Source organism: Xiphias gladius, chromosome 3, assembly GCF_016859285.1.
Source record: "Xiphias gladius isolate SHS-SW01 ecotype Sanya breed wild chromosome 3, ASM1685928v1, whole genome shotgun sequence".
NCBI lineage: Eukaryota > Metazoa > Chordata > Actinopteri > Istiophoriformes > Xiphiidae > Xiphias > Xiphias gladius.
In genome coordinates, this window is record NC_053402.1 from 5,381,337 (window position 1) to 5,400,530 (window position 19,194).

The window sequence follows — 19,194 nt, forward strand, 5'->3', positions numbered from 1 at the left end:
AATCTAGCCACAGTCTAAACACACACAGAATATGAAGGTCCAGGTGGTTTAGAGTCATAGCCACAGTGCCCACAACTCTCTGGGTTTGTTCTAGCCTTCATAACCCAACTTTATCTTGTATAAACTGAGCAGAGCAGAGACCCCCTCAGAAGTCATGATTAAACAGAAGAGGCTTAGGGCTGATGAAGCCTCCAGCAGGTTAATGATTACAGAGCTTGCCCTTCACTGTGTGTCAGACAGTGAGCCTCCTCAGTGTTTTGGCCTTTGGGTGGACAGAGATGTCAGGGCAGCGTGTGTGTGTGTCGGACTTTGAGGAGGAAGCCAAAAAAGTTCTTCCTAAAGCTGTGTATGACTACTATCGCTCAGGAGCTGATGAGCAAAACACACTGGCTGACAATGTCGCTGCCTTCAACAGGTACAACACACACACACACACACACACATATATTGAGAAGCTGTATTGTGTGTCAGCATAAAGATAAAGATTCCACTAAAGCTAAAAACAGCATTGTGCCTCACACTCCAAAGTAACAGCAGACACAGCAGGAGCCTACATTACTGCAACTATTAACTCTGACATTTGTGTCATCTACAAAGCCCCAAGCACAGCCTGCCTGATACTTAGAGTGGCACCAGGATATATAGTAAAACACCTGTATTTCTCGTCATTCACCTTTTACATGTGTGAACATGCAGCTTTGTATGTGGTTTCGTTGCTTAAGTGGCTTGTATCCTGGTTTACTTTCAAATGTGATTAGTCTGTCACTACTGTCTTTTTTATTAATGTAAGTACCACCTTCTTCCTATTCTAGGAAAATGTTTTTTTGTAAACAATTTTGCTGTGTTTTGTAGCTCTTATGCTAGCAAGACGTACAGTATCATACAGGCAGAGGGCCTGTATTGGCAGTTCAGTCCCTTTTGTTATACCAGCTCAAAGTAACACTCCTCACTGAACACTATAGTTCCACAGTGCCCACTTCGGTTTGTACTGACCTTCATAACATTAATTTATCTTATTTTGAAACCTCCAGCAGGTTAATGATTACAGCAGCTCTGCTTATCACAGTGAGCTGTCTCACTGTTTTTGTGTTTGAGGGAAGAGCGATCTAAGGGCAATGTGTGTGTATGTTTGTGTGTTTGACTGAGGAGGAATCTAGAAACGTTCCTCTTAAAGCTGTGTATGACTACTACTGTTCAGGAGCTGATGACAAAAACAAAAAAGTTATAAATAATTCAATAGAGAACCATTGTATATCAAGGGACAGTACCTGATGTTAAACTTTCATGGGACTTAAACACAAGTGTCATGTAAAGGAGAGGATTACAACAATTGTATTTTGTGCATAAATTTGGACAGTCTGGAGTGGAGGTACAGATACTGGTTCTCTTCTATTGCTGCTCTATGAGTCCCCAGTGGTGAGGAAAGGGCTGGAAATCCTCAGTGATGTATCACATCCTCTCTGTGGTAAATATGAGTTGATCCATCCATCAGGATGACAATACAGAGTACCGCTGCTGTGAACTGCCTGAGAGATCAGAGATCATTCATACCCTTGAGTATAGCTCTGATCAAGCAAATCTTTTGACATGACAGTTGTCACTTCCATTTGATGTGCTATGGAGCATTGTTGTTTGAGGTCTGTCTTTAACTGTAATGTCTTTTGTTGTTAATGAACTTGTCGTACAATGGCCACCGATACAAAAGAAATTTCCGAAGGCATGATAAAGCAAACTACAGTAAATAACCAACAGCTCTTGATCCCCTAATAATTCCCAATACTGAGTGCAGTAATGGTGCCTTGTTATCAGTAGTTTAATTTGCATTTACTTTGATTTTCAATTAATAATAACTTAAATGGGGTGTGTGTGTGTGTGTGTGTGTGTGTGTGTGTGTGTGTGTGTGTGTAGGTGGTATCTTGTCCCTCGGGTGTTGAGAGATGTGTCCACAGTGGATATGTCTGTCTCTGTGCTGGGCCAGAGACTCAGCATGCCTGTCTGTGTTGCAGCCACAGCAATGCAGAGGATGGCTCATCCTGAGGGAGAGACAGCTACAGCAAGAGGTAAATGTACACACACACTTGTTGATGTGATGAGGTTGCTTTTGGGAACATTACATAGACTTGCATATTCTTTTGCAAGTAGCTTTTTATTGATAGCAATTATATTGTTTACATTCTAGTGAATGGCTCTTCCCTGGTGTGCACATTGTCTAAATTTATTGTCTCTTGTGATTTTGTTATGTTCTTTTAAAGAAGAGTGCGCTGAATTGCCTCATATAAGAGCTCTTTTAGCTATTTAAGAACCTAGCCGATCATCTAACCCTACCCTTAACCACTCTAAGGTATGCCTAACCCTAACCCTTAGTGGATAACAATGATCTTAGAGATTGGGTCTAAGGATATTGTTGCCCAATGATCTGATCCTAACCTTAACCATTCGAAAGTGGGTCTAAACCTAATTTGCTTCCGTTTTTTTCCTGGGGGGGAAAGTATGGACTTTAGATTAAAAGATAATTGGCAAATGTTCTATCTCTAATTCTAACCTCTTGTCTTACATACCTAATGGATAACCATATGCAGAACTGATGAAATTTAATTTTTCTTTGAAATTGCGTTTTTAACTTAACAAATTAATGTCTTATTTGAAATTTACCTGGATGAGATTGATTTATTAAAATAGATTTATTGAACTAAAGCATGAATCATGTTGGTTCAGAGGGCTCCAATGACAATCCTTACATGTTGATTAGTATACCACATACTGATTCCATTGATTTCCTCTGCCTACTAGGATAGGACTAATATACCATCATATTATCATGGGTTCCCCTTGCCTGCTTGTTGTCTTGAGTGAGAAATGGATCCTGCCATTGCCTCTCAGACCTCTTTCTGTGGTAACCTCTTGACCTATTAAAAATTATATTTAGAAAATCAGTAACAGGATATCATATGGATATGCATGCTAATATTTAAAATATTTTGGTGTTTATAAAAACCTGAGTTCTCTTATTTTTTACTCTGTACACTTCTCCTTTGACCATCTCTATATGGCAGAGTCTGACATTGAAAAGATAACCTGAGCCAGAGCCTTCCAAATGCCTATTGGTATTTGCAGTTCCCTAAAACCTAACTCTTAACCATTGACCAAAAAAAATCTGTTTTTTCCTAATTGGGGACATGACTTTTGTGAGAAATGGATCCTAATGTACAGTGCGCTACATTAACTGTCTGCTATTTTATGTCAGTGTTCGAAATCTGAGTGTGTCAATTTTTTGCACAATGTAGTGCCCTCAAAACATTCCAGTCCATTTTTTTATATTTGGGTACACACACATTGAAGAGAGGACAAGAGGTGTGATGTGAATGAGAACTTGTGGCCAAATGCAGGAGATAGGTTTGAGTGGTACTGTTGTATTCTGTATACAGTGGCATCAAAAAGCTTGGACACCCCTGGTCAAAATTTCTGTTACTGTGAATAGTTAAGTGTGTAGCAGATTAACTTTAGTTATGTTAAAGATGAAAAATTAATATCAACAATTTAAGCAAGATTAGTGCATTATTTTTGTTTTTTACAATGTTAGAGTGAAAAAAGGAAATGAGCACCATAAAAAAACATTTGGGCACCCCAAGAGAATTGAGGTTTCAGCTAACTTTTACCACGGTCTCACACCTCAATTAGCTTGTTAAGGTTACAGCTTGTTCACAGTCATTGTTAGGAAAGGCCATGTGATGCAAATTTCAAAGCTTTGTAAATACTCTGACTCCTCAAACCTTGTCCCACAAACAGCAGGCATGAGCTCCTCTAATTGATCCCCCACAATCAGGAAAAGTGTACAAGATAGCAAAGCATTTTCAGTAGCTGTTTCCTCAGTTCGTAGTGTGATTAAGAAATGGTAGTTATTAGGGGCCATGGAGGTCAAGCTGAAAAAGAAAAGAAAACTTTGAGAGAACTGCTCATAGGATTGTTAGAAAGGCAAATCAAAACCCCAATTTGACTGCAATAGACATTCAGGAGGATTTAGCAGACTCTGGAGTGGTGCACTTTTCTACTGTGCAGCCACAACTGCACATATATGACCTTATTGGAGAGTCATCAGAAGAAAACATTCCTGCATCCTCACCACAAAACTCATCAGATGTTTGCAAAGAAACATCCAAACAAGCTTGATGCACAGTAGAACATTTTGGAAACAAGTCCTTTAGAGTGATGAAGTTAAAATAGAACTTTTTGGCCACAGTGAGCAAAGGTATGTTTGGAGAAAAAAGGGTGCAGAATTTCATGAAAAGAACACCTCACCAAATGTTAAGCAGGCAGGTGAATTGATCATGCTTAGGGCTTGTGTTGCAGCCACTGGCACGGGGAACATTTCAGTGGTAGAAGAAAGAATTAATTCAATTAAATAAAAGCAAATTCTGTGAGCAAACATCACATCCTCTGTAAAAAAGCTCAAGATGAAAAGAGGATTGCTTCTACAATAGGATAATGATCCTAAACACCTCTCAAAATCCACAATGGAGTACCTCAAGAGGCGCAAGGATTTGCTATGTCCCTCACAGTCCTCTAATCTAAACATCATCAAAAATCTGTCAAAAAACCATTGGCCCAAGAATCTTATAGAACTAAAAGCCATTTGCAAGGAGGAATGGGTGAAAATCCTTCAAACAAGAAATGAAAGACTCTTAGCTGGCCACAAAAAACATCTACAAGTTGTGATACTTGCCAAAGGGGGTGTTACTAAGTATTTACCATGCATAGTTTCCTTTTTTGTTCTTATGAAACTGTAAAAGATGGAAATAAAAAATAATCTATCTTAAAATATTTAAGAAATGTTTCATCTTTGACTATGCCTTTTGGAAATCCGGTCATCTTTTACTGGTTTAATTATCCACACTAACAGAAATTTTGAATCAGAGGTGCACAAACTTTTCATGCCACATACAGCTACTCTGTATGTAGCTATTCTATACATAAATGTATAGTGAATCTATATACATTTGTTTTGTACTGCATCACTGTAAATGCTTAAGTTAAGGGCTATAAAGCCTATTGCAGCATTTCTGATTAATTTCTATAACAGATGTTGGAATGTTGCACAAACAGGTGCCATTCTTTTTGTATGGAATTTTGAATAAAATAAAAATATACTTCAAAGACAATAGTAGTACTTATTATTATGCTCCCTGTTGTTAGTGTTTTTGCAGTCAGTGTATTCTGAGTGACATGGTTTTTTGTTGGGTGTTCTGGTCCCAGAGTTGATCCTGAGATGTGGCTCAAGTGTTTTAGTTGCATTAGTGCATTTTAGATGTGAGATTAACTGTTGAGTTGAGCTGCATGTTGGTAAAGAGAACTGTGTGAAGAGTTTTTTAAAAGTGAACTCAGTATAAATGAGAAATGTGAGTTAGCAGTTGTAAATTTAAAAACTGTTACGGTTATAGAATGGAACTTGAATGTCATAATCCTACAGTCCATACTTATCTCTGTATATGATTTCAGTGACACTGTGCTTCTTTTCATACAATATGATAAAATTACTTACACCATTGGTTGGCAAGACAGTAATTTTTTGGATCACATCGTTTACAGGAATATTTACATACCTAATTGAAGGGTAGCTTTAGCTTTCTTTTAAACCACTCTGGAAAAGATTATTAACACCGGTAATATTATGTGCCTACCCAGCATGCCGAGCAGTGGGAACAGGGATGATGCTCAGCTCCTGGGCCACCTCTACTATAGAGGAAGTGATGTCAGCAATGACAGCCTCGCAGGGTGACGGGGGTGTCATGTGGCTGCAGCTTTACATTTATAAAGACCGAGATCTCACATTGTCATTGGTACGCCGTGCAGAGGAAGTGGGCTATAAGGCTATCTTTGTTACCGTGGACACGCCATACCTGGGGAGGAGATGGAACGACATGCGTAACCGCTTTAAATTGCCCCCACATCTCAGGTAGGACCCAAATGCAACAGCAGAGGAAAAATTTATCATTTCCCAAACTCCACCATGAAAACCACAATGTATGGTGGCATTCCACTCTAACTCTTCAGTCTGTCTGTCTGTCTGTCTGTCTGTCTGTCTGTTACCTAGTATGTCCAACTTCTCAACAGCCTCCCTGGCTTTCTCTGAGGGAAACTATGGCAATGACAGTGGTTTGGCTGTTTATGTTGCAAAAGCAATCGACCCCACTCTCTGTTGGGACGACATCACCTGGCTGACAAAACACACACATCTACCTGTGATTGTGAAAGGAGTACTGAATGGTAAACACACACACACAAACACAGAAAGCCTTTGCTTACTCCAGCTTCAACAGTGTGTCATTTGAAAAATTTAATTTACATTTGATTTTATAGCCCAGACAAATGCTGTTACATACAGTAAAGATAAAGTCAGTATTCCGTATTTTGGAGTTGTTGGTATTTCCCTGCCTGGAATTTTAAGAAAAGCTTAAAAACTTAAAAGGTTTCCAGTTATTAACACACAAAAGAGGCCATATGGGGCCTTACTTGTAGCCCACACTGTCCCAATCATTGAACCCAATTAAGTTGACATAAAAGGAGCCAAAATGGATCTTGAGGTATATCTAATACTTAATATCAGGGTGTGTTGCTAAAAACTTAAATCACAGAGTAAAAAAAGTTGTTGATTGTGATTTAGATTCTAAAATCTTCAGAGATAGTTAATGTGCCTGATTTTGTCTGGTTCAAGATGAACTTGTGTCTGTGTGTGTGTGTGGTCAGGTGAGGATGCTGTCCAGGCTGTGAGCTATGGTGTCAGTGGCATCCTGGTGTCCAATCATGGAGCTCGACAACTGGATGGGGTTCCTGCCACGGTGTGTGTGTGTGTGTGTGGTGGGGGGGGGTGTCTTGTTCTTTTATGAAATACTGTATCAGGAATCTGACAACTGGATGGGGTTCCTGCCACAGTTTGTGTGTGTGAGGGGGGGGTGTCTTGTTCTTTTATGAAATACTGTATCAGGAATCTGACAGAGTAATCCATTTCTGATACCAGTCCAGAAAATAAAACATGATGTTGTAATAATACTGTATATATAATATAATCTGAATCTCCTGGACCTTTTTATAGTACAATAATGCCACATTGTAGACTTACCATAGAATTAAATATGGCCACTAAACTAGTCCTATTTTTTTTTAATAGCTGCACTTTGGTTATTCTATATCTTTCTTATCATCAACAACGCCCATGAAAACAGCAGCATCAACTATGTGTTGGTGCATCTCTGAAGGCTTTCTAACTTCCCTGTCCTATCAGTGGCATTTAGCCCCAAGTCCACTTTTCCCTGCTGTCTTTGCACATGTGGTACTGGGAAAATGTTTTGTTGTTAGGTCTAGAGGATTTAAAGAGTAACTTAAATATAAATCCTCTTTTTGAGTTAGTAAATGGCACGTCATTTACTTTCTTACTATCAATTGATCCTGTTCCCTTTTTGAACTATAGTTTTCTTTATAGCAGAAATTATTTTCTGGACCCCTCACAAATACAGTTAGGTACGTATGTATTTGGACAGTGACATATTTTTTGTAATTCTACCTCTGTACAACACCGCAATGAATTTGAAATGAAGCCATCAAGATGTGATTGAACGGGAACTCTCAATATCCAGTCCAAAGAGTTGTCAATGCAAATGAACAAGGACATCATTAGGCTGAAGAAAAAAAACCAAACCTATCAGAAAGATGGCAGAAACTTTAGGAGTGGCCAAATCAACAATTTGGTACGATCTTAAAAAGAAGGAAAGCACTGGCAAGCTCAGCAACACGAAAAGGCCTAGAAGACAACTGAATTGGATGATCACAGAATTCTTTCCTTGGTGAAGAAAAACCCCTTCACAACATCTAGCCGGGTCAAGAACACTCTCGAAGAGGTAGGCGTATCATTGTCAAAGTCTACAATCAAGAGACACTTTCCGAAATCCTCTAAGAAAGCCTGCCCAGTTCTGGAACAAGATTCTTTGGACAGATGAAACCAAGATTAACTTGTACTAGAATGATGGGAAGAGAAGGGTATGGAGAAGGAAAGGAATGGCTCATGATCAAAATAATACCACATCAAATGTCAAACATAGTGGAGGCAGTGTTATGGCATGGGCATGTATGGCTGCCAATGGAACTGGGTCACTGGTGTTTATTCATGATGTGACTGCTTGAGAGAATTAGCAGGATGAAATCTGGACTGAATATGGCTATACTATCTGCTCAGATTCCGCCAAATGCTGCAAAACTGATAGGACGGTGCTTTACAGTACAGATGGATAATGACCCAAAACATACTGCAAAAAAGACCAAAGAGCTTTTCAAGGCAAAGACATGGAATATTCTTTAATGGCCAAGTCAGTCACCTGACCTCAACCCAACTAAGCATGCTTTTCACTTACTGAAGACAAAACTGAGGTCAGAAAGACCTATAAACAAGCAGCAACTGAAGGTCGCTGCAGTAAAGGCCTCGCAATTCCATTCATCCCAAGGGAGGAAGCTTAGCATTTGGTGATGTCCATGGGTCGCAGACTTCACCCTCCAAGCTGCGGCGAAGCAACTGAAGGCTATATGAAAATTTGAAAAGACAGGGAATTGCTATGTGTCCATCCACTGTCCAAACAGCACTGTACCATACCTTAGCCATCTAATGTTAACTCAATTGGCCTTCCTTGTCAGTTGGTTTATTTTTGTGTTGGGAAATCCTCTGAGGATTGTGCCACACACCATGTTTTTGTTATCCAAATTGTTGAAAAGTTTGGGACTGTGTAAATTTGATATCCTGTACCCAAGAGTGGAAATCCCAGAAGCCCCATATCTGCTGTGTAACCTGATCCCTCCATAAACTGCTCTGGAGTGTTTTCCTCATAAATTCCTAGTTGAAATTATTGGCACCCCTACATAATTTAGGATATCTTTAGAAATAAATGCAAATTAACCAATCTTGTAGAATCAAAATATTTTTAATAAAATGTCAAAGGTTACTGAACCAAAGAAAAATGAAAAAACAAAACTTGCATAATAATAATTATAATTGTGTTTGTAATATAATAATAATAATAATAATAATAATAATAATAATAATAATAATACAAACACAAAATGTACCCCAGACACAATTATTGGCACCCTTCATTACTGATTTGGTTGCAGAACCTTTGTTTTGGTTGTTCAGTAACTTTGGACATTTTATTAAATTTTCTGATTATACTAAATTGGTTAATTTGCATTTATTTCTGAAGCTATTCTGAATTATATACTTAAAATTCAGGGGTGCCAATAATTTCAACCAGGAAATAACAACGAAATAATTCCAGGTGTAGTCATGCACATCAGCAAGAAATGTGTAGCAGTGTAGCAGAAGACTTCTCTTCTGCACCACGTACACACTGAACCTGTTCCCCCACATCATCACACAATACAGCTTCTCCTCTTAGTAACTCTACTGCCACTGGTTCTGTCTTCTGGAGACCAGGGAATAGCTTCCTGGTGCACATCATAAAGTGTGGATTCTGGCTTCTCTTTCACCATTTTGCGAAGCTCCCTTCTGAGAGTGGAATCTCTTTCCACAAACTGGTCTCTGTCTGCCATCTTGTATCAGATACTGCATCCAACTTTTGTTGAAGTTACCCTTGAAGTTAGCCAGTATTTCCCGGTAAAACAAAGCGCACTGCGCTGTAGAAAAATAAGATGGCTTCCCCTGTCGAGGTCTCTCTCCCTTGCGCTCACAGGGGTTTCCCAAAAGAGCAGTATCATCTGGTGTTATTATTGAAAAGTGCAATATCTTTCCCACTTAGCTAATGTCAGCAGTTGAGTGATATATCACATTTAAAATGAGTGATAACAGAGAAACTGTCTTCTTAACTTCTGTCTTATTAACTGTCTTTAATATTTCAGTTACTTGTGGCACTGTGTTAACCATATTCAATAATCATAATCTATAAGAGCTCTAACAATCGTTAGAGCTCTTATAGATTATGATTATTTTTCTAGCACAGCCCCTGTATAATATGAAACACACAAAGACACAAGTATTGATACTGCTTTGAGAGTACTCATTGCATACAGATGTAGTAGTATGAGGGAGTGACTTTGTGACTCCTGGTGGAAGAAAAAAGAGAACAGCATGTAAGATTTTATGAGACTGGGGCAGAGTCGAAGGATACCAAACCTTGGTTAAAAAGGTGTACACTGACCTGGGATGCCATATTGATTTTTAAGTAGTTGAAAATATGTAATTCTTTTCATTGAAAATATTGCCAACTGTCTGGATGCCCAAGCATTCCAGAGTTCATTAGTTAATTACATAATTATCAATTGTTATTTGCAGTCTAAGATGGTACGACAGAATTTTGCCAGATATATATATAATACGGCATTATAGTTCAAATAATACTGAAACGGTCTCCTAGGTCCCACATCCATCTGGGAATAAATCATTTCCTGTAGGCTATCCTTGGCTCCTTGTTGCTCCAGAGAGAATAGATGAAAGAGATTTAATGTCTCTGAACCAAGTTAGAGGAAATCTGAGAAGTAATGCTTGTATGACACATCACTAAAAAACAGTTATACATTCAGCATGAAAGCAGTTTATTGACAGTGATCATGATGCACTCATAATTTCAAATGTTCCACTGCGAAGGATTGAGCCGGAAAGTTAATCTGTGAGTTATAGCCCATAGATTAAGTGGCGTCCTCTATTGACTATTTTTCAGTTTTAAGTGGCTTTTGCACTGTCACTTGCCAGAACTGCAGCTCTCAACTGTGGCTGGAGACCTCTGGTTCTAAGGTTTTTTTTAGCATAGCTAGATAACCTAGCTGTCACAGACACTGGGGGAGAGACACTGTCAAACATGAGCAAGATTAATTTCTCTTCGAACTCGGCTATTACTAAATATTTAGACCTGCCGGCACTATAAATAGCAGGGACATGACTATGTACAGGCACTCACCCACACAGTGGGAGAGCCTCTCATAGCGGAGCTGCTGGTCCAACTACACCACAGGTAGCCACACAGAAAAGTCTCACAAAGGGGCATAAACTTGCTTCTAGTGAAGAGTAGCCTCCCAGCAGGGAAACACAGAGCCTGACAGTTGCTGCTCATAGCTGGTCAGCTCTGATTACCAGCATCACAGCCACTCATGCTACTGTCAATGCTACTGTGAGTTGTGTCCCCGTGTCCCCACAACCCCCCGTGTCACTACACACTAAATAGCTACGGAGCCATGACTCAGACAGATTTTTATGACTCACTCCTCTGTTGCATTTGTTACATTTACTGGAAGGCAGGGTCCCAGTAAAATTTGAGGACTTACTCATTAACAAAACAAAACCTTAAATACCCAGAAAGTCAGTTCTACTTAACTAGTCCATATCCCGATCAAGTTTCCCATTGATATGTCATGGCACAGGTAGTACTGCTAACATTTTTCGTTGGTCGATCTAGGGAATTTAATTACTGCTGAGCCTTACGGCTGCAACAAATACTAACAGGTCACCACATATTCTAGATACCTTGATTGCCAGCAACGAAAAAGGATGCCTGGTCCACAGTGAACTCCACTAGCTTTTTGCTGCTGCTGATAAGATATTGTTGGTGATATAGAATATCACCAAACAACATTTAAATGTGAAATTATAGATTTAAAGTAAAGTAAGTGTGTGTGTTCGTGTGCATAGCTGGATGTGTTAGAGGACGTGGTGAGGGCAGTGCAGGGTCGCTGTGATGTCTACATGGATGGAGGAGTGAGGCGAGGGACAGATGTCCTGAAGGCTTTAGCTCTGGGAGCAAAGGCTGTCTTCATTGGTCGACCAGTGCTGTGGGGCCTCGCCTGTCAGGTGAAGCACCACACTCATCATATCATTGGCCTCAATCAGAAGGGTTCTAAAAATCCCAGCTGCCAGTCACTCTGATGCCATAACCTTAGAGAAATGTTAAAATCTGATGGCTAATATAATATGAATTGTTTTCTTTATGTGTGTGCACAGGACTGAATCTAATTTTTTAATAACTGAATTTACATTTGCTTTTTAAAATTCAGTTCCAATGGTTTGGAAACAGAATTTCTTAATTTTTGTTTTTGGATTAAATTTTTGTCATCAAAGTCACGTAACAAAACAAATACCAATGTTGGCTCAAAAAGAAAGATGGTTAGCTAACACTTTATATTAAGGTACAAATGTTCACCATTAACTACTTCCTGATGAACATGCGTGAATATTAGTAGCATATTGGCTCTTTATTATGTACTTACATTCACACCTACACTCTAATATGACACGCAACTAAACAAAATTGTTTTGTGTGTGTGTGTGTGTGTGTGTGTGTGTGTGTGTGTGTGTGTGTGTGTGTGTGTGTGTGTGTGTGTGTGTGTGTGTGTGTGTGTGTGTGTGTGTGTGTATGTGTGTGTGTGTCTCCAGGGGGAACAGGGAGTTAGTGACCTCCTGGAACTTCTAAAAGAGGAGCTGAAACTGGCTATGGCACTGTCAGGTAACACACAAATGCACACACACAGGGAAATTACATTGTGGTGGAAATACCTACCTATCAACCATTACTCTGACTAACCCTTTTATGTATATTTGTGTGTGTGTGGTGTGTTCGTGTCCGTGTCCGTGTTCGCGCGCACACACGTTTGTGTAGGCTGTCGCTCTGTATCTGAGGTAAACAGGTCCCTGGTCAGGAGAGTGGAGTTCCCCTCCAGGATGTGAGAGAAGAATCTGTGACAGGAATCACAATACATTCTTGATAGATCACTGGACACTTTCAAATTAGTCAAATTAATGTTTGTTGTCATGGTTACTACTACTCAGCACGTGCAAACTGTTGTTTAATGTGTTGTGTGGCTCTAGAGTAGCATTGTCAAGTCTGAGAAAATAACTCAAGTGACATTACTGCGATTGCAAACTGAGGACATCAAGTTTGAAAGACGTGGGTATATAAAGCACCAGTCAGGAAAGGTTTAACGGAAGACATATTGAGTTACATTATGGAAAATGTAGGATCCAGTGTTTTGGAATTTGATCCACATTACAAACACACTACAAAAAGTCAGGATATCCCAGCCTCTGCTGCATAAGTTTTGACCATTCTTTTTTTAATCTCTCTCTCGCAAGTCCCTGAACTTTATGGAAGTGTAGTTCTAAATTGCCATAGTACCCCTTTAAGGTCCATTTATCATATCATATTTACAAGTTTTCACTTTGACCTTTTACTACATGAGCAATATTCACCACAGTCATGCAGTTATGTCATGTAGAAATTATGTGCTTCACAATAAACTTCTGTCACCTTCTTCTTCACCTGTCCATTTTTGAGAAACATCAGTTCCTCATTAGAAGTTCTGACTGACGATGTAAATAAGGAGCAGTGCAGTGTATTTGATATTAATGCATTCATTCAACGTCACTTCATAACACTTATTTTAAAACCTCACTTATATATATGCTGTAGCTTACCAGTTAGACTTGCTGTACTGACTTTCTCTCCCTAACAGCAAGGCTACGTCACCAACTGTCCCGAGCTCCAGGCTGACTGCGTGGACACTACTTTGTGCTGATGAGATAAATTGCAGATTTGTTTGGTAAAACAATATGCACTCCTAAAAAACAATATGAACTCAAATGGCGACACCGCAATTTTTATGCAATCCTGAAGCCCCGTCTTGTTTAAGGAGGTTATATTTTCCTGAATAAATTTGTGTTTAATCAACCCCCAAACCAACCAAAAGATAAACAATACACACATAATGCAGAGAGTTAGATAAAAATGGTGTTCAAATTGGGGCCCACAGCCAGTTTTTGGCTTCCATATGGCCCTTTTTTGTTTCCACAAATTTACAAAAAGTATTGCACACATCCGAAAATCTGAAACATGGTTTTGAAATTTCATATCTAATACATGAGATTGAAAATGTTAACAGAGAGGCATCCAAAAAATGTTTTCCCAGAAATGCCCCCTTATTTCTTAGAAGGCAAACTTCAGCTTTGTGTATGGGAGGGGAATTTTAAGAGGATGACCCATACGCAGAAGGAATTCTGCGTATGGGTCATCCTCTTAAAAAACAAGACAGCATTCAGTTTACACAATCAGACTTTATTTCATGAACAATTATACAACTAAATTATGACAGTGCACAAATTAGTCAAACTTTGACTAAGATGATATTTGCCAGTCACTGATTTCAGTGTAGCTTCTAATAATACTAATGGTTAGCCCTCTAGCTGGGGCTGTAGGTGTCCGTTTCCATGTTGCCTCTCCTACTGAGGACAGTGGACACTGCTGAGAAGTGCAGTGGACTCCATGAGAATGCAAAAGTAAAACAATTTGAGAATAGAAACCCTGGGTTCTAGTTACGCCACACACTAAAGGGATCAATGTGTTGGCCTTACAGGTTGCTGTGGATGATTTCGCACTGGGAAGGTGAAATTACAGGCATGGTCTGACAACAAGCTTACTCAGCATTTCTCTAAGAAACAGGGAAAGAGGGAGGGAGAGGATCCTAAACTGCAGATCTGGCTTCCGGCTTGGTGCTTCTCATGAGCATTGATTCTCCTCAGTAATCAGTAAAATGTGTGATAGTTTTCCACTTTATCGCTTTGCACGTTGTTTATTAGACCATGTCACGGGTGTGTTTATGGACAACAGGATTCAGGATACAATTGCAGACACTGTGGCAGAACAGAGGCCTATACTGAATGAATCAAGTTCAACATACCCAGAATATCTTTTTTTATCTGGCAACATCGTCAGAACCATGAATAGTACTTAGTATGATATGAGACGAAAACGGTGATACCTGCAAGAAAATTGTGTTATAGCCATTTAGTTTAGTTTTTTAGTTTCAGTCATTTAGTTTTGAAGTTACACTAAAGAACTTGTCACTTTCTCAATCTTTGATTATGACTTTCAAAAGAAACAAATGTGTTCCATTATTTCTGCAGATTCACATGATGCCTTTGGCTGTTACGCTGTTGGTTTTAGAACTTGGCACAGTAGTTTGGGAAGTTCGCACTATGACTTTGGAGGTGAATCTTCCAGATGTTTGACCTTCCCAACCAAGTATGCAAACACACAGAGCCAATATAAAAACTTTCATTCAACATTCATTGTGCAACTTCACATATTGATTTTGTAGGTTAACACCTAGCAGCGAAATTTATCTAAAAGATAAACTGTGTACATTCTTGACAGTACCATATTGGTTCTTTGAAGTTGACAAAATAGTGTAAGATGTTTGCATTATGACTGTGGAAGTTAGACGTCCATTTCTTTCAAATTCCCAAACCACTATGGTGACTTCCAAAACTAATACATTCACTTCTTAAACCAACTGAAAGTTTTGCATTCATTGTACACTTGACATATAGCTTTTGGATGTTATTAACTATCTATTAATAACTAGCTGTCTGCATAAGTGCTAACTTACCTAAAATACTTGATTGGAAACTTCTTCTAGGTCAAAACCTAGTATATGGCTGGACGGCGTGTGTTCAATGTTCAAAATTGAGGACATAGTTGAAAACTGTTGTGGAACAACTGTACACAAGTCCTTTCAATGGAGAGATAATAAAGCCTGCTGGAAAAGTCACTAAATGGCACTAGATGATGTAATATGCTAATCAGCATATTCATGACATCATCGTATCATATTTGCATTCTGTCAAGTGTCAGCCAGTTTCAGCCCTTTATCTGCTTGCTTCTCTTGTACTCTCTGTGCTCACATATACAGTAATCTAATGCAGCCGAATTCCCAATAAATCGGTTCTCATTTACATGTGTGTGTTTGTCTGTGTGTTTGTCACAGAATTCTTTAAAGACCTTTCATGTCTTTGACATTTCAACATTGTAGAATCTGATGTCACAGGCCGCAGTTTGTAAGGACATAGCCAGAGACACCATCAGAAGTGAATAAATACGAGAAACAGTTGGAATGGACAGGACTTAATATTTAGGAAGAAACAATGACTTTATGCAGGATTATTCATAAGTAAGAGAGGAGCGTCTGCTGTATCAATGGACAAAATGAACCAAAAGGAAAATAAGCACCTGCTGTAAAAGTGGACAGGAATAAAAACCAGGAATATCTATATCACTTGCAAGAGTTCAAGTAAGTCAAAACATTTAGTAGTTTAAGTAGTATTTGTGGGCTCTTGTGATTATGTTTAGATTATATGTTTACTACTACTCAGGGAAGTTCCCATTGAAGTATTTGAAACTTGTATGAATGATCATCAAAACTAAATATGTGAAGCTTAATGATCAGTGCCAAATTTTCATGTTGTCTTTGGAATTGAATATATTGGTTTCAGAACCCACAACACTAAATCAGGAAGGTGACAAAACTGGAATGTGGCATCCAAAGTCTCAGTAAAATCTAATTTACCAACTTATCAAAGCAATAGGGTACTGCCACTTATGTACACAGATGTTTCGGTGCAAATAATTTTACAGTTAAGGCCCAAACTCCACATACGTCTGGTTGACATTTTCTTACACAATTTCTAAATTTCTGTCAATATGCTTCAGGCACTAATTCATAGGCATATAACACAGTAGCCTTAACAACATCGTATTCGAAACTCTGTTCAACTGTGAAGGTAGCATGCACCTCCTTTCCCCACCAACTTACAATGTAGTAGTAAAGTCCAAACATCCTTTGGCCAATTCAAAGTGGCTACAATACACTCAAATCCATTAAAATAAGAATCCACCTAAGACTCCCTGAACAGTGGCACCAGTGTAATATGTTTGCTCACATCAAAGCTTTCTCAGGGAGAAACCTACCATGAATGCGTCACATTTGTTTTGATATTGAAAGAAAATGTATAGGTTGTGTAAGTCATTAAGTCGGCAGTGGGCAAATGATAAGGAAGCGAGAATTCCAACCTCAAACTGCAAACTCCTGGAAATAATATGTAGGTTTCAAAAACCCCTACAGTACTGCCACTGTTGTAAGCATAGGCATCCTATCAAATAAATTAAAGTGATGGATTATGACCTCCAAAATCAATGCGTTAAGTTGCACAATGAACGCAAAACTTGCATATTGGTTTTAGAAGTAACCATACTAGCTTGGGAATGTGAATGACCTTAGAATTTTACTTTAAAATCATAATGTTAACTTTTCAAATGGCCATGCCAACTTCTAAATCTAACAGGGTAATGGCACTTTCCCTTTCAAGTAGGGTAACTATGTTTCCACTTATGTTCACAAAGGTTTCCTTTCAAATAACTAACACTGATAATTAATTATGTCTGAAAGCAGTATGTCAAGCATCACAATAAATGCAAAGCATTAACATTGGTTTCTGAAGTGAATGTATTGGTTTCAAAGTCACCATACTATATTGGGACATTGACAGAGCTGGAAGCGCCTCTTCCAAATTCAAATTTCAATGAACCAATTTGGTACTGTCACTGTTTAGACAGAGGTTAACCTTTTAATTAATCACTCTGATTGGTAGTAACTTCCAAAATCAACATTTTAAGCTGCAGAATGAATGGAAATTTTTTATAATAGCTTTGATTTTGGAATTAATGTAGGTGTGTCAGAAGCCACCATACTACATGACAGAGGTTTCCTTCCAAAACATTTTCAGTAATAGTTAATAACTTCCAAAAGTAATATCTTATCTGCACCATGAGTGTAAAATGTTTATATCGATATTACAAGTGACTGTATTTGTTTTGGAAGTTAGTAAACAGAAGTTAGTATAGGATTGGAAGGTGAAAGTCCTTGAAGCGTGACTTCAAATATCATCACGAAAATTTCCTAGATTATTCTGCCAACTTCCAAAATTAGTGTTGAACTGCCACTTACACACAAATAAGTGTCTTTTAAAGTAAAGAGCATCCTATTAATTTGCAAATGGACAGCCTTTCAACTGAAGCAGCAACAGCAGGAAATGTTCTGTTTAAATTAGCAGTATTAATGCGGTGGAAGATGGTCAGCACAAGTAAAAAAAAAAAAAAAAAAAAACTGATATCTGAAAATACAAGCAGGAATACAGGATGGAATGTAAACTCAACACCACAGAGACTAAGGTAGAAGCTACAAAAGCACTGAGTGCTGAACACAGAGAAACTTTTGAAAATACAAGTTTCTCTCTATTCTCCAACACAGAGACACGAGTTCAGCTGCCAAAGAAGGGGAGAAGATAGCTAAGGGGAGAAGACTATCACAGGTTGACCGTGGTCGGCCCTGCAAACAAGCAATAATCAAAATTACCTATCTCTGTGCAGCTATCCCCTGCTGTAACTGAAATGCATGTCAGCATGGCTTGCCTCAACTAGATGTGGTGAAAGCAGAACAAACCTGGGTAATGGAATCAAACCTTTAGTATGGTAACCTTCAGGGTACCCTTGGAACTTAGGCGTTAAGATGCTGACCATCAACAGCAACATCCCTGGTATGAATTCTGCTGGAACCCTTGATACATTTCTCTCGCCCCGATTTCCTGTCATTTCCTTACTGTCTGTAATAACTGCATAAAAATTCCCCCGAACAAAATTTAACATGTTAAATGTCAAAACCTATTTAAAAATATTTTACTGCAATGTGCTTCTAAACCAAGAACAAGCCAGTAGATGTGGTGATTTACATTAGAAGCAGCATTGGATCGGACAAACTTACGCAATACACAAACCTCAAACAAAGGCGTAAAATATGAAGACTTTCCATCTAAACTGTTGCCAAACACAAACAACTTGATTAAAATTCTATCAAAGGTAAAGGGTAGGTTCACATTTTTTTCAAGTATGTTTAAAAAAAATATTCACTTTCCCATATGCACATTCATCCTGCTGTTCATACTGGCTGTCAAGAGGTCCATTCTTAAAACAATTTCATCGTAAATGATAGGAGGACAAAATTCAGAGTCCTATTTATTTGCACATAGTACCTTCAAAATTCTGTAGTCTTGCTAAAAAAAAATCAAATGGCAATCTTCAATTAATTTTTTTAGTGCTGAATTTCCCTTTTTTTTCTTTTTGACATTCCACCACCAAAGCTATGCAATGTCCTATACAATGTGTTGTTTATATACATATTGGTAAGCAAAAACAAATTCACTGATACCGAACATATCAGTTAAATGACAACAAAAAAAACAGACAACGTATTTGTTCTCCAACAGAATATCTTTATCTTGCCATACAATATCCACTAGTAGTGACTACAGCATTACTAAACTTT

The 19,194-nt window shown here is 38.5% G+C and overlaps 1 protein-coding gene across 2 annotated transcripts; it reads left to right on the forward strand.

The window, feature by feature from the left end:
* Positions 1-15,706, forward strand: hao1 (hydroxyacid oxidase (glycolate oxidase) 1). 2 transcript variants are annotated; one of them, XM_040116462.1, is made up of 8 exons: positions 1-415; positions 1,909-2,060; positions 5,680-5,950; positions 6,089-6,261; positions 6,742-6,833; positions 11,678-11,836; positions 12,419-12,488; positions 12,642-15,706. In XM_040116462.1, exons 1-8 carry the CDS (start codon positions 279-281, stop codon positions 12,707-12,709), a joined length of 1,122 nt encoding a protein of 373 aa, XP_039972396.1. In that variant the 5' UTR covers positions 1-278; the 3' UTR covers positions 12,710-15,706. The 2 variants fall into 2 exon arrangements, with proteins under 2 accessions (XP_039972396.1, XP_039972385.1); XM_040116451.1 differs by having other exon boundaries at positions 12,419-15,706.
* Positions 15,707-19,194: the final 3,488 nt, after the last annotated feature.

What these genes read in the sequence shown, in the direction of transcription:
- hao1 (XM_040116451.1), top strand. Translation starts at nt 279, where the DNA reads ATGTCAGGGCAGCGTGTGTGTGTGTCGGACTTTGAGGAGGAAGCCAAA. An exon ending in AATGTCGCTGCCTTCAACAG is followed by an intron (nt 416 to 1,908) that starts GTACAACACACA and finishes GTGTGTGTGTAG; the next exon opens with GTGGTATCTTGTCCCTCGGG. An exon ending in AAATTGCCCCCACATCTCAG is followed by an intron (nt 5,951 to 6,088) that starts GTAGGACCCAAA and finishes TCTGTTACCTAG; the next exon opens with TATGTCCAACTTCTCAACAG.